Source organism: Mauremys reevesii, linkage group 4, assembly GCF_016161935.1.
Source record: "Mauremys reevesii isolate NIE-2019 linkage group 4, ASM1616193v1, whole genome shotgun sequence".
Taxonomy (NCBI): domain Eukaryota; kingdom Metazoa; phylum Chordata; order Testudines; family Geoemydidae; genus Mauremys; species Mauremys reevesii.
In genome coordinates, this window is record NC_052626.1 from 129,160,090 (window position 1) to 129,175,230 (window position 15,141).

At 50.7% G+C, this 15,141-nt stretch overlaps 2 protein-coding genes across 10 annotated transcripts in view; one reads left to right on the forward strand and one right to left on the reverse strand.

Moving 5' to 3' along the window:
* The window catches only part of PACSIN1 (protein kinase C and casein kinase substrate in neurons 1), a 57,507-nt gene extending 50,526 nt beyond the window's left edge, over nucleotides 1-6,981 (forward strand). For both annotated transcript variants that reach the window (XM_039537095.1, XM_039537096.1), the window contains exons 8-10: nucleotides 53-177; nucleotides 686-879; nucleotides 1,809-6,981. In XM_039537095.1, coding sequence (XP_039393029.1) covers nucleotides 53-177; nucleotides 686-879; nucleotides 1,809-1,918 — 429 coding nt within the window. In that variant the 3' untranslated portion in view covers nucleotides 1,919-6,981. The remainder of the gene's footprint in view (nucleotides 1-52; nucleotides 178-685; nucleotides 880-1,808) is intronic.
* A 5,537-nt stretch (nucleotides 6,982-12,518) lies between these two features.
* SPDEF (SAM pointed domain containing ETS transcription factor) overlaps nucleotides 12,519-15,141 on the reverse strand; it is a 59,821-nt gene continuing 57,198 nt past the window's right edge. For all 8 annotated transcript variants that reach the window (XM_039533267.1, XM_039533269.1, XM_039533270.1 and 5 more), the window contains 3 exons: nucleotides 15,066-15,113; nucleotides 14,130-14,270; nucleotides 12,519-12,957 (listed from right to left, as the gene is read on the reverse strand). In XM_039533267.1, coding sequence (XP_039389201.1) covers nucleotides 12,779-12,957; nucleotides 14,130-14,270; nucleotides 15,066-15,113 — 368 coding nt within the window. In that variant the 3' untranslated portion in view covers nucleotides 12,519-12,778. The remainder of the gene's footprint in view (nucleotides 12,958-14,129; nucleotides 14,271-15,065; nucleotides 15,114-15,141) is intronic.

Sequence of the window (15,141 nt, forward strand, 5' to 3'; positions counted from 1 at the left end):
GTGAAGAGAGCCCGGCAGGCGCACAGGGGCATGTGTTGCTTTGTGTCTCCAGGAGTGGAACCCGGACCTCACACACATGATAACGAGGCGAGAGAAGATTAAGAAGAATGAAGGGGTGACCCTGACCAACGCCACTACCCCGGGCGAGTCAGCAGCAGTGGCCGGAGACCGCGGCAGGTGACAATGCCCAAGCTGCGAGAGGGGCCCCTCCAATTTCCAGTCCACAAGGAGGGATGGGGAGGGCTGCAGAGACGCAGTGGAGGTGGGAGGCAGGGAGCAGGAATGTACATCTGTTATCCTTTGTTTAGAAGCCCTCTCGTGCAATTTCGTTTCACTGCGGGTGGTTCCTGGGGGATACGCTGTGATACAGCAGAGGGGACGTGGTCGTGTCTCAGGGCAGGAGGTTTCTGGGGGATACGCTGTGATACAGCAAAGGGTCTTTGCTGCCAGTCCTGTAACTTCCGGCTCTGGGGCAGCGATCTGAGTGCCAGTGTGACTCCACCCCTTGTCAGGTGAATCTAGCTGGTGAGGCCCCAGCTCTTTCTGTGTCTGGGGAAGGCCCTGGGAGCTGCCCTTCTTACATTCCCTCTTCTGCCGGGACCCACACTCTCCTGCCCCCTGGGTCCATGCCTCCCTCCCGCCCTCCCTCTCTTCACGGCACTGTCTACCCGCTTTGCGTTCCCAGCGTGAGCAGCTACGACCGCAGCCAGCCCTACACCACTGAATGGTCGGACGATGAGGGTGGCAACTCCTTCAGTGCCAGCGAGGCCAACGGCGGCGCCAACCCCTTTGAGGAGGAGCCGGCGGGGAAGGGAATGCGTGTGCGGGCTCTGTATGACTACGATGGGCAGGAGCAGGATGAGCTGAGCTTCAAAGCAGGTATGGCACAGGGCACGTCCGGCAGCTGGCACTAGCCCCCTGGCACAGCAGAGGTTGCAGCAGGGGAACTGTGGAGGGGGTGGGGGGAGGAAGGGGAGAGCTGACCCTTTTAAGAGGTGTCTACCCAGCCAGGGGTCTACATGAGAGGTTTTTTGTTGTTTTGTGAAAGTTTGAGTTAACTCAGCGGCACCATGTCTGACTTATCCAAGCCCCCCCAGTGTTTACCCTGAACATACGGGGAAGAGGGGAGGTTTCTGGCTCCTCATACACTTATACAACACAAACAAGGCATGGCCGATTTTGCTCCAACTTTGCAGAAACCCCTCACCCATGGCCTGAGCCTGGAACACGTCCATCCAGTGTAGGGGTGGCTCCAGGCACCAGCACACCAAGCGCGTGCCTGGGGCGGCAAGCCACGGGGGGCGCTCTGCCGGTCGCCGCGAGGGCGGCAGGCAGGTTGCCTTCGGCGGCATGCCTGCGGAGGGTGTCCTGGTCCCGCGGCTTCGGTGGACCTCCCGCAGGCTGCCGCCGAATTCGCGGGACCGGGGACCTCCTGCAGGCAAGCCACCAAAGGCAGCCTGCCTGCCGTGCTTGGGGCAGCAAAATGCCTAGAGCCGCCCCTGATCCAGTGGGAGTCACTTTGGGAACATTATGAGTTAACTCAGGTGGTACAGAACGGAAGTTGGGACACACCACACATATCCATAGAATCCACTTTTTCAATCTCTATTACATGTCCCCTTCCAGTAGCTGGATAAGTACCTTCCACTGCTGTCAGCCAATGGAGTTACTCCTTCAGCTCGAGTGGCAGAATGCCAGACTGGAAATTCAAGGCTCAGGCCGCTCTACCCACCCATGGCGTGTGCATTCAGGGTAAGAGAGCCACAGGCGACTGGCAATGAATTCTTTATTTCTGCTTTTTGCCTCAGGCGATGAATTAACCAAATTAGGTGAAGAAGATGAACAAGGATGGTGCAAAGGGCGTCTAGACAATGGGCAACTCGGCCTTTACCCAGCCAACTATGTGGAGTCTATCTAACCTCGTGGTGTTCTCGTCATTGCTGTCAGAAAATAAACAAACCCTCCGTCGTCTTCATTTCTCTACACCAGCCAACCAGCCATCTTGCTGTCTGGTCACTCACGCTGCACCATTAGAGATTCAAACATATTTTCCAACCAAGCTTTTATTTTTTTAAGAGCCGTCTCAGAAGAGTATTTTGCATACTGGCTTTTCTTCCTCTTCTTCTTCTAAGATAATGTGAAGTGAAAGGTCGACGTTGTCTGTCATTTTTTTTTTTCAAAGCAAAAAGCCAATACCTCAAGATTTTAAAGCCCAACCAATGAGGGCATTTCCAGGGCTTCTGATTGGTTGGTTTTTAAGGTTATTGTAATCATAAGCCCACCTTCCCATTGGCTGGAACTCTTCCGAAACACACAGCATGTCAACTGCTGGGACCGGTCAAATTTGCCCTATTTGAACATAACCAAATTAAAATGGGAGGAAATGGAATTTATCCCCTTTTATTTATGTATAGATTTTTATACTCACCCTCCCTAATCATTGTCTTTCCAGTTTCTCCATCTTTGCAGGAGGAGGGGCGGGGGAAATCTCCCTACCTATCCGTGCCCTCTCCCATTCATCTCAAACCACATCCATGCACCGTACATCTCCCATCCAGCTGAACACACTGAGTCTTCAAGTTGGGCAAGGATTAGGGCTCATTGATGTCTTGCAAGTGGGATTGATTGCCTGTAAATTAAAGGAAGATTCCTCATCCCAGTGAAAGCTTTGGGGACCTTCCCTTTTTAGAGTATGGTCTTCCCCTCTTCCTCCTCCAATCAGACATCACCATGGTGTGGTCGCTGGTATCATATTGTCATCCTGGACTCAGCAAAGGCTTCCTTCCAATGCTCTTCAGTGACAATACATCACTTCCTGAGTCCAGGTTCCTAGCAAGGCTGTACAAGTTCTCCAGTCCGAGACAGGAATGCCTCTGGCAGCACCTGGGCACACTGGAGCAAAGGCACCTGTGGACCCTGAACCACAATGTGGACTCCTGCTCCCTTTTCAGGGGATGCTTGGTACACCGCTGTGGTGTGGAGAGCAGTGTAGGCCTGTGAAAGCTAATGGAGGCCTGCACTCTGGGAGGGAGTGAACTGGGCCTTGAAATGCATCACCTCTTCTTTGGAGATTTGCAACGCTGCTTCACCGCTGTTGGAAACCTCTTTGTAACAGTGACAGGTGCTGGGGTGATTCAGGGTGCCAGGCTGGGATGAATCTTAGGCCTGGATCAAGACCTCCTTCCTGGGAAAGGAATCTCACCAGGGACCATCAGAGAGACTATTTTTCTGCCACTGAACTAAGGTGGGACCAGACTTCACTGTCCCGTTCTTTGCACTGGAATGTGGTGGAGATTTATGTTGATTCCAACCGGATGTGGATGGGTGCAGGAGATTCCCTTTACACGTGCAGGCTTTCTCCCCCAGCCACCTGATGGAGGAGGCAGGGGGCATGGAGAGGAGTCGCCTGGCATTCTGACTGGGTGCGTAGCATGGGAGATGCTTCAGGCCACCACCCTGCCTAGGACGCATGTGGAAGAGTCACAGGGGAGAAGCAGTTAGTAAATGAAGCCTGCACTAGTGTCAGACAAGAGAGAGTCCCTCCTTTAGGTTAGGCTAAGAACAACTCATCTGCATAGCTTTGTGCACCTGGTGTGGGCTCTGGATACAGCTTCCAAGAGGAGAGAATGTGGGACAGGATTGGTGCGTATGGAATGGATTCTGAGCCTGGAGCCCAACCGGTGTAAGGGTGGGGATAGGTGCTGATGCTGCAACACAGAGGAAAGACAGCTATAAAGCAAGCTGCTGTGTGTCCCTTCCCCAATGAGAATGGGTGTCCTCCAGCCCCATTCATGGCCCCAAGTCCTGTCATGAGCTCCCTGGAGGGACTGTGAATAGGATTCCCCAGCAGCTGCTCTGCACCTTCCTCATGAAAGGCATTTTCACCCCATAGGCCCTGCTGATCACACATGACCTGTCCCCTGACTTCCAAGCCAAGCCTGCACTTCTGCTTGCCAGCAGTCTAGCTGTGGGTGCTCCATTGTAGCCAGCAACCAATTCACCCCTGTGCAACTCCATTGACCTCAGTGAGCTTAAGCGGGGGGTGGATTGGACCCTGAGACTTTCCTAAGCTATGATAATACCAGAGGGGCGTTCTGCATCAGCTGGAAATGTGGCAGAACCAGGCCCTGGGCCCCGAGAAAAGGAAGTAAAGCATGTGGGGCCCAATTCCAATCTCAGTTTCACTGGTGTAAATCTGGAGTAACTCTGCCCGAGTCCCAGAGGTTTTACTCTGGATTTAGATCAGCATCAGACCTAAAGGCAGTGGTGTGGGAACCAAAGAGTAAATGCCAAATGGAAGAGAACATCAAAGCAAAATCTGTCTGGCGTGATACACCAGGGTCTCCTCGCGGAGAATAAAAGAGGATGGGGATTGGTGTTTACTCTGATCCATGGAGGAAAGGGGCCATTACATCGCTTGCCAAGCCCAGCCTTTCTAGCGCTAATCATGCCTGGGGAATGCCTGTGGCTTCTCCCATCAGTGGCAGGTGGAAAGTCCCCACGAGGGCACAAAGGTGGCATCCCAGGGCTATAAAAAAAACAATCCTTTTGTCAAACGCTACATGGAGCTGCAGCATCTCAGCCTTTTAACCCCCTACAAGCCAGGATAGCAAAGTGAGGACTGTGGGAGAAAGGGACACTTGCTTTTACTTCTGCTTCAATCAGGTAGGGGATGTGAATACTGGCTGGCATCCCATGGCAAACAGAGCCTTTGTTAGAACGTCTTCCTTGGAAGGTTTTGCCAGAGACAAGCAGGCAGGAGCTGTTCAAAGGGTCAAGCGTCCCCTGGAAAACAGGGATGGCCGTTCCCCTGTGGCTTTAGCCTGAAGACTGAGATAACGCCGACAACCCGTTGCCCGTGGGAGAGGTCACCAGAAGACTAAACCACCACACAGCTACTTATGTTGTCATCACTCTCTGTTGCACTAGAGACACGCCTGAGCCCATAACCCTACGTCCAAACAATGCAGGTCTGAGTTCCATCTGTATTTGTTATTTCATAGCCCTGGGATGCTTTGTAAGTGGGGCCTACCAGCAAGCCCACGCGGGAAGGAGCAGTGAGAGGGTGTTGCTCTGTAGGTTCACAACATAACCCAACCCAAAACCTTCCCAGGAGAGAAGCTGGCAAAAGCAAACCTAGTTATCCAAGCTGTTTCCTCCTGCTGGCAGTGAAGTTGGGTCACTTGTCATCCAACCACATTTCCTTTCCTAATCCCTGGGTGAGCCTCAGGCTGGTTCCATCGATGCCGAATGCAAAGACGAGCCATTCAGGAGATTCCTAGCCAGAATTTAGCAAGACATCATCTCCCCGGCCTCCCCCCTACTCAGGACAAAAAGATATTGGCTGGTAGAGATACATATGACAACTCCCATGGGGCAGGTCTTGAGAAGCCTCTTCCTGCCCTGAGTGTAAGTGAATGGGGCTAAATACTCCATTGCCCCTGCACAGCAAGAGCAGCCCTTCATGAGTCACAGCTGAGTCATGGCTCACCCTGCCCGCCCCTTTTCCAGCAGGCTCCGCCTCCTCTCAGCATCTGGCTACCATGCTCCTTAAGCAGCCTCCACCGGGGCAGCTTGTGTCTTGGAGGTGCAGAAAAACAACAAAGAACATTGTATATAGCGGATTCAAATTTCATATGGCCCACGGGTGCATATGGGTAACAGGTTATCTGCCATTCCTTGAGCAGTTCAGGAGAAAAGGTCCCCCTGATTTTTCCACAGGAAGCCACAGATGATTGCTTATTTATTCCCCATCATCTTCAAATTCATCAGCTGCCTCCCCTCCACCTCCTCCTCCTCCTCCGTCTGTTTAGTTCATGAATTATTGACTCCAGCGACCAAGTGTTCTTCCCGCCCGAATAAATGTGCTGCATCCTGGATAACATAGACAAGACCTCTCCAACCTTCAGCTCTATTTCTTCCATTAGTTAACAACAAACAACAACAACAAAAGTCAAGGAAATGCTGTTGTCTCAGCACTGCACCTGTTTTTTGTACATTGATTGTGTAATTTAAAAAAGATCTATCTACATATATATATATATATATATATATAGTGATTGTATTACTGTGGATATGACAAAAACAACAAAAAGAGTAACTGAGCTATGTAATTGTTATATGGATTTTAACCCTCCTTTGAGTCTTGTGCTCGAATATCACCTGGTGTAGATGTAACTGTCACCTTTACCAGATGAGCATTACTTTGGGGTTTGGTTTGTAGCAGGCAATGGGTATAGGGAGTAAGAGCAGGGATATTTCTCAAGTGCCAGTGTGGCGGGGTCGGGGGGGGGCACTTCCTGCACAGGAAGTATGATGCCTCCCTCTCCCCCATGCCTTCCACCTCCACCCATTGCACGCTGAATTATCGCTGCGCCTGAACCAGGTGTAAAAGGCCCTGTTGTGTTCATCCAGAGAAGCTCGAGAACCCGGGGGCCTGGTTTTCAGAAGCCTTGGGCGCTTGCAGACTTCATCATCTAGAGTTGGGGAGGTTCAGTCCCTCTGACCACCAGGACTTGAGTGTTCTGAAAACACGTCCCTCCAAGGTGCTGAGAAGCTGAGCCTGTTGCAGGAGCAGGCCAGAGCTGGGGTGAGAAACAGGTGGAAAAGGCCCTTTGCAGCAAAGACCAGCTCTCTTATCACTCCTCATAGGAGATGAGCCAGGACCTCCACCATGAAGCCTTTGTTGCTGGGGAGGAGGGATTGGCTCAAATCCCTGATGCTGCCACGAGGGCTTTGCTTCCAAGTCAGATCCAAAGCCAGATCGGGGGGAGTGGTCTAAAGTTTCGCTGTCAGGATGAAGCCAAGATCCTTGCAAGATTTTGAGTCTCCCCAGATCAAGTTGGGGGTGCGTGTTTGCCTCCCACTTAGCCTCTGGTCATGCAGCACTGGATTTTAGCATTGTCCAACCCAAAGCCCAAGCCTAGTTCCAATTCAGCTCCAAGCCTGAAAGGGCGAGGGAAACCCGATCCTTATAACCACCCCCTTTGCCCATCTCGCCTCCTGATGTTTGGTTCCAGGAACGTTTGGCAGACCCTTTTCCACGCTGCAGCTCCAGGTCAGAGGAGCTTTGAGTTTGGAATGGCAGGAGAGGGACACTTAGGCTTTATTTTGTTTTTGCCAAGCTCAGAACAGCAATAATGAAGTGACTGCAGGGCCTTGATCCAGCTGGGACAGAAGAAGTAGCCCTTACGTCAAGTGGGTGAAAGTTTTCACTGTGGGTAAAGTGATGGGAGTTGGCCATGTCCTGCATGGAAGGCACTGAAACTTCCGCTCTGCTTTAGGGCAATGGGGATGGGAAACATGGAACTGAGTGGACAGTGCACAGGGGAAATCTTTTATGTTGCTCCAGTGAAGTCAGCAGAGCCACGTCCATGAGGAATTTGGCCCATTCTCTTTAGAAAAAGACGCGTGACCTGTCTCCCAAGCCGGCCAGCACAGCCAGCAATAACCAGAGGCGGACACTTCTTCTCTCAGTAAAGGTCCTTTGCAGGAGACTTTCCCCTGATGCCAAGACTCCCTAAGGAGCAAGCAAGGCCCAAACCAAATGCTAGGGTGAATCACAACGTAAGAGCGCAGTCCTGTGAGGTCCTGAGCTGTCTGAATTCAGACCAGGCTCAGACGGGGTTTGGAGGCTCCTCTGCGGGAGTGGTCCCTACATTATCCAATAGCTTCCTGGAGTGGGTTGTAACCCAATAGGACTGAGCTGAGACACTTTTAGGACAGGCTCTCAGGCACAGTTTAAGAATATTTAATCCGCCACATGGAGCAGGTCCTCTGCTTCCTCCCCTTGACTGCTCCACTGAATGTGTTAGCTCCTAAATCCATTGAACTCGCCGTTGGTCACCCAATCCATCACTGAGGCTCAGAAAGAGTTTCATAGTGGGCGAGCAAACAGCTCCCAGGAGAATAATTCTGTATTTAGATGGGGACAGGCAGAGCACGAAGGGCAAAGCCTTTACCCTGGCAAAAGAATGTCGCAAGCACTCCGCCCTCCCCATTTCTCCACAGGACCGAACCGCACCGGAAAATAGCGGGGTTAAGAGAAGGCAAATCTGACCTATGAGGCTTTAAAATGGGAGGCTGCCCGTTTATGGCCGGGGGGGAACTTCAAGGGCTCAAATAGAAGGGAACAGAGTTTCCAGTGGTTGAGGTAATGCCATTAACTGTCTGTCTAGCTCTATACTCATCCCTCGAGGGAGAGGACAGAAATGGGGGCATGGCCGTTGCTTAACATTTCCCATTAGAGCCCTGGAGGCTTGGGGGGCAATCTTGAGGCTGTAATTAACAGTGTTACTGTGAGCAAAGCTACACTAGGAGAAGGAGTGTGTGTATCTGGCACGCAAGGCTGCCTCTTCTTCTATAAAGGAAAAAAAATAGGTAATACTTAAAAAATACAGTAATAAAGAAAAAGGATTATTTTATTCATGCAAGGTGTGTTTTGCCTGGTTATTGGGGGTATTGAGCACCACTGGGTCACCTCTTTAGGCAGTGTCCTTACCTGCTCCCTTAAAGGCACAGTAGTCCAGGGGGACAGGAGGTCTGATTGTGCAAAAGCAGCACCTAGGCGTGAGTGCACATTTTCACACACATGCAAGAACGTGCCACTGTGCCCTAGCAATAAGGGAACGGGGTGGGGGAAGCATAGGAGGATCTAGGGACCACATTGGCGCGTGATTATGGGTTCCCAACTTGAGACACCACCAAAGGCTGCAGGGCTGGGGTGACAGAGATGGCAGAAAGGCAGCTATGTTTGCCTTTGACGTGTTGCTATAGCAAAAATCGAGGTGGACAGCAGCAGCTGCTCCCTCCACGTAGAGTTTATTACCACTGCCCCGCAGCGTTCACACACACGCGCTCTTGGACCGTGCACACGTGAACACAAACACACGTGCATGTTCCCTGCACACACATAGAGACGCACACACGTTCTCATACACAGAGGCAAGGAAACACTTTGCACATCTCCGCATACACCCTTTCCACTGCAAACTGAAAAAAACCAACCCCAAAACAGACTAGACCATTGTTCATTGTAATAGAGAGGAGGTTACTGGACCGATCCTCGGCTAGGGGAGGGGTCTGTTAGCCACGTGGTTCACATCAATTTTTCCCCTTTTCATTATACACACAAATAATCACATGGCACAACTTTCATGGTTTTTCAGAAGATACAAAGCTGTCTCCCCGCCCCCCGCAAGGCATCAGAACTTCAAGGCAATGAGATACAACATATGCTGGGAATCTAAGAAGCACTTGAGCTCCTACTCTGACATGTAAACAATACAAAATTATCAGAAGGAAATACAAAGGCAGCAGCCAACACAGGCAGCTCTTTTAAGTTAAAAAACAAAAACCAAAATAAAACACGTATGTATATTTTTCTTTAAACTCTTCCAAAGGCTTTTACAGATATCCTTGTCTCCCTTCTAAACTCTTCATTTGAACTTGAACCACAACGTCTCATCAGCCAAAACCAAAAGAAAACAAATAAAAAACTATAATATAAAAGATCAACATTACCAGGTAACTTGGCCTGTTATGAAATGTACAGTTTAAACAACTCTCTACCCTAGTTCTATTGTACTATAATCTTGTCAGCTTCTGTTGATTTGTTTCCCTGTGGGAGTAAACTGCAGAGGTGTAAAAAAACAAATAATAATAATCCCTTTAAAAACAAGAATAAGGCAGTCAAGAAAGTCCTATGCGCTGGTAGGAAATGAGTTTAGTGGGTCTCTGTCTAGTTCTTAGTAGACAGGTGTCCATACACCACATGAACAGCCATCACAACTGGTTCATAGTTGGCAATCTGAGCAGAAAGACTGACTGGGGCAGAGAGAGCCAAAGTGCTGGCTATTTTGCAGGTGGAGGTTGGAATCCAAACCTTGATCTGAATTTTGCAAATGGCTCCATTCTTTATAATGCGCTGAATCAAAAAGCCCAGATTCAAACACCTTGGGGACTTTGAAATCTGGATCCAAAGTCTGCAGCTTGAGCCCATATCAGATGGAGAATGACTTCCTTAGTCAACGCTAGTAGTGGGACTGCCAGATCAGGACTGAAGCTGGAAGTATGGGGGTAAGAAAGTTACTAATTTTCTTGTTAGTACCCAGGCTATAATATCAGTCTTCAGGCTTTCTGCCCCAGCCCCTTTCAACACCAGCGAATTCCCTTAATCACCAGTTGAATTAAGGAGGCAGCCTTACTAGAAAACAAGCTCAACCTCTGGTCACCAAAAGCCAACCCAGTTGTCGTGCTGCACTCTACCCACCTTTGATCACTCTGTGCTCCAAGAGCAGGTTGGATCTTTCTCCAGTCTTGGCTTGCCCAGGACAGGCAGCAGATTTCTCACAAACAGGATGGTGGTGTCACTAGGAAACTAACTAGCACAACTGGGGCATAAATGCCACAAGTTGTGGTGAAGAAGGGAAACCTGCCCAGTGGCCTTCATTTTGTCCCCAGTGGGGCAGCACAGAAGGGATGCAAGATATACTGTCCCACTCTGTGTGCAATCTACTCTTGCTTAGGAGATTGGCCAATGAGCAGAAAGATAGTACAGCAACCTGTCCAGCAGGCAAAGCAACATACTACACAGCCTGCTGACTCCATGCTTCCCAGAAGAGCTTTTTGGTGTTACCCTGCTGCTCAGCCAGATGGCCTTCTCATGCATCTAAGTGCCAGAGTGTCCCAGCTTTGGGTCAGCGTGCGCCCTGGCAGAAGGCTGCTGTGTATGATCCTATTGTCTTTCCTTTCAAATGAGCCTCTCTCACATCCTGCGCATGGGTGACTTTGTCCTTTCACACACAATGCCCGAAAATGGTCACCGCACCCATTCAAGTGTGCACCAGAAACTGGCTAGTTCAGTTGCTTCAGAGCCGAGTCAGGTGCCCGGGGTTTGGCCCAGTTAGGCAATCCCCGAGTTAGAGCCCACCCCACGATCAGCCATGCTTGTCTTTGGTTTACAGCTGGTGCTGCTCTTGCCAAAGGCAACGGGAGACGAACTGGGGTAGGTAGTAGCAGAACTTGACTCCAAAACAACATTTGGGCCAGATTCTGATCTCATTTACACCAGTGTGAATCCAGAGTAACCCGCTGAAGCTCAGAGAGTTATTCCCGGTTTATACCAGCTTAAGTTCAGAATCTAGTCCTGACGTATTAAAATGATGCTAAGGAATAATGGCACCCAGAAAAAGGGAAGCTGCCCACTGCATGTCTCAGAAGGCCAGTCGGACACGATGAACGTGTTGAAGCGATTTTCCAGATACAGCAAGGCACATGCTTCAGAACTGCTTCTCCGTAAGGAAGAGAAGCAGGACACTTGAGAGGTTCTTGGACACACCAGCCAGTTATGCAGCTGCTAACCCAGCATCACACGCTACTGGACAATTCCACTGCTTCCTACTGCCTACCCACCTCCAAACGAGCCAACAAGGGAGGCAAACGCTTCAGCTGCAGCATCTCCAGCCGATAACCCTCAGTCCTTCTGGCAGTCGTCTACACCAGAGCATTGCTGCTCTCTGCCGGCTCGCAGAGCCCTTCCACACTGGGGCATCCCTACACTGCCACACAAGGCTGGGGGCATTGCCTAGTTGATCACATGCGTATAGCAAGTGTTGGGGGAGACTGCCTTAGTGGCAAGCACTTTCTGGCTATCATTCTATCCTTGCCCCCACCAAGAAGAGGCACCGCCAGTTAATGATTGGACTGATCAGCTACTTTTCTAGCTCAGGGAAGGATAGAAGATCGCCCCTTTAAGGAACAGATTTCAGTTAGGGTATTGGTGAGGGAGTTGTCCCATTAAAGAAAGGCTCTGGACTGGCTGGGGGGCGGGGGGAATTACCTCTTCTCCATGCCTAGAGAACGGCTTCAGACCAGGAAAAAGCAAGACTGGTAGAATTGCCATGACAATATCCTTGGGATATTTCAGGACAACTCAAGCTCCCCACCTGGAAGGGGAAAGCATTGACGAAGAGAGGCCGAATCTGATTATCACTAGATGTTGTGGGGTATGTGGGTGAGTGGGGCTCTTATCAATCTTCAGGGCACACAACCATTTCTAACTGATGGGGATCAGGAAGAAACTTCCCCTGGGGGCAAGTTACCATCACTGCAGGGGTACCAGCACCTTTCACTAAAGCAGGGGTGGCTGACCAGGGTCAGAAACAAGGCCCAGTGGTCTGATGCAGTATGATAATTCCTATGTTCCCACGTGTGGGCAGGACTCCTGGGTTCTACACCCAGCTGCTTTGCTGCGTGACCTCCAACGTGCCATAAATCTCTGCTAAGTGGCATCTGGTCTAGTGGTGCCTCTCGCACAGCCAAAGACTTGAAAAGCTGGGGGCGGAAATGAACCTCATCCACAACAGTCATATGTAACTTCTATTGGTTCAACATTGCTTCCAGGCAGCATCCCCTCGGCCCCACCCCACCCAATTGTTGTGCCCCCCTCACTTGGTTCCCTCACACCGCAGCTTTAGAGGGAGAAGGGGGCTTTCTACACAAACTCATTGGCCCCAGAATTAAATGTATACACTCTATTTCACAGGCAGTCCATTGCTAGGTGGGGGTTCTTCCCCCAACACATATGCTTTGTAGCCTGGGGGAGGTTGGAAGCTCTGAAGTTCATCCGGCAAGTTTGATGAATTTCCAGCCTCTTGCACAACCCTAGACTTCATCTTTATTATCAAAGGTGGATCTCTTTTTGGAAGGGGGTGGGAGGTGCTGTGGTTACAGGGATCCCACCAGGAGGTCAGTCCGTTCCCCTGCTCCTGCCCCCTTCTCAGACGGGGTGTACAAACTGGTAGACCAGGCGCTGGGAGATGTCAGGTTTCCGGATGATCCCTTTCTTGTAATACTGCCGGATGGAGCGGCTCAGCTTGTCATAGTTCATGGCGGGCCGGTTCTTCCGGATTCCCCATAAACGAGCCACCTGGGCAGAGTCCTCAATCTTGAATATGCCTGAGAGAGGAACATGCAGAGAAAAAGGAGGCAATAATATAGGATGGGGTTTGAATCATAGAATATCAGGGTTGGAAGGGACCTCAGGAGGTCATCTAGTCCAACCGCCTGCCCAAAGCAGGACCAATCCCAGGGCCACTGAGAGGCAGCATAGTCTAGTGGCCAGAGCGCAGGACTCGGGGAAACTTGGGTTCTAGTCCCAGCTCTGACACGGCTCTGCTGGGTGGACACTGACAAGTGACTCCCACTTTCCATGTGGCCATTTCCCCTCTCACCCTTCATCTGCCTCATAAAGTCTTTGGGGCAGGGACTCTGTGGACGTGTCTAACACAGGCAGTGGCAGTGAACCTCCAAGCCCAGCTTGGCAAACCCAGGATCACATGGTTTACGCTAAGAACAGCTGTGAAGACGTTCAGCATAGAATCATAGAATCATGGAAGATCAGGGTTGGAAGGGACCTCAGGAGGTCATCTAGTCCCACCCCCTGCTCAAAGCAGGACCAATCCCCAACCAAATCAAAAGCATTGGGCTCGGAAGCCTAGGGCAGGGGCCATGGGACTCACAGCCTAGGCTGCAACATCTACATAGCTACATGTCTACAGTAGGGTGACCCCCAGGAGCCTACGCCTGTCGACCTGAGCTCAGAGGCTTGCTGCCATGCGCTGGGTAGACACACCCGCAACATGCAGAGCCTAGTGCACTCGGGCTTTGATCTAGGCACTACAGGAATCCAGGATCAGGAGCCCAGTTTCACCAGGAAGGAAGTTTAGGGAATGGAAAATAGAGCTTTGGGTCCCACAAACTCACTGAGGGATGGAGTTTGGGGAAAGATAATGAGAGACTCAGATTTGTGTCCATGGCAATGAGTACCTTAGTCACAGACAGGGAGACACCCAGGCATAGCGCCTCATTCTGATCTCACTCACACCAGTGTAAACTGGGAGTCACTGGGCTTCATTTTCTAGGTGCAAAGAGAAGAGCAGGGCAGAAAATCTGGCCCTGTGGATTGACGGAATGACAACAGCAGAATCTGGCCCAGAGAGCTTTGGGTTTGAGCACCTGCCTGGGTGAATACTCGTGCTATGAGACTCAATACTGTGGGGTCTAGGGGAGTTATGGCGTAGATACAAAAAGTGGCTTTGAGTTCCCCAGAAGGAGTCAACGGCCCCCACCTTTCTCCTTATTGAGCCAGCGAATGAACCGTCCATAGTGATGAGGCTTCAGCAAAAGCTCTTTGAGGAACTGCCATAGGTGGATGGGCTGGCCTGAGCAGGAGGAGTCCACCTCGCTATCCGTCCAGCTCTCGTCACCCGCTGCGGCAGAAAGGAAGCACATGCCAGCTGTTAGTCAGTCGCTACCAGCAGAGGAGCGAGTGGTTCTGGGGACTGGGAACAGAGGGAGTCTTTCCTCTTCAGCTTGCCCAGGTCATCACGACTCATCAGTGGCCAAAAATGGCTGCCATCTGATGAGAGGAAGGCTGGTTCAGTGGGCAGGGCAATAGCCTGCGACTTGGGAATCCCAGGCTGAGTTTCCTACTCTGCCACAGTCTCCCAGTGTGACCCTGGGCAAGTCACTTAGCCTTTCTGTGCCTCAGTTCCCCAGCTGTAATGTGGGGATAATAGCCCTGCCCTGCCTCCCAGAAGTGTTGTAAAGACTGAGATTGTCAGCTCTTTGGGACTGGGACCATCTTTTTGTTCTGTCTTTGCTAGTCTGTGGCTGGGACTCCTGAGTGCTATAGTAATAATACATTAATAATAAATACACACCAGATTGTGAGGCACTCCGATATCAGGGTAATGAGGGCTATATAAGTATCTGGGATAGATCTGATAGCCATTTCCCCTTTGGGCTTGTTATTAACCAGAGTCATTATTGACTAATTAACCAGGCTATTATTGACTAATAAATAGTATATTATAATTACCACTCTGAGAATTAATGATGATTAACATATTAGTCCTGATTAAGAGAGAAGCAACCCCTGAAATAACTGGGGACCCAGTCACTGAATCGTAAGAGGGAAACAGGTTCATTGACCCTCCTGCTGCACTCCCAGCTTCCCTCCTACCCCTCTTTGCTTCCTGTCCTTGGCAAAGCTGGGAACTCACCACAGTACCGCATTTCTCCGGGTGCAGCCTTCTCCTTCATCCAGGCAGCTGGAAGGGAAGCATGGTCAGCGTCAGA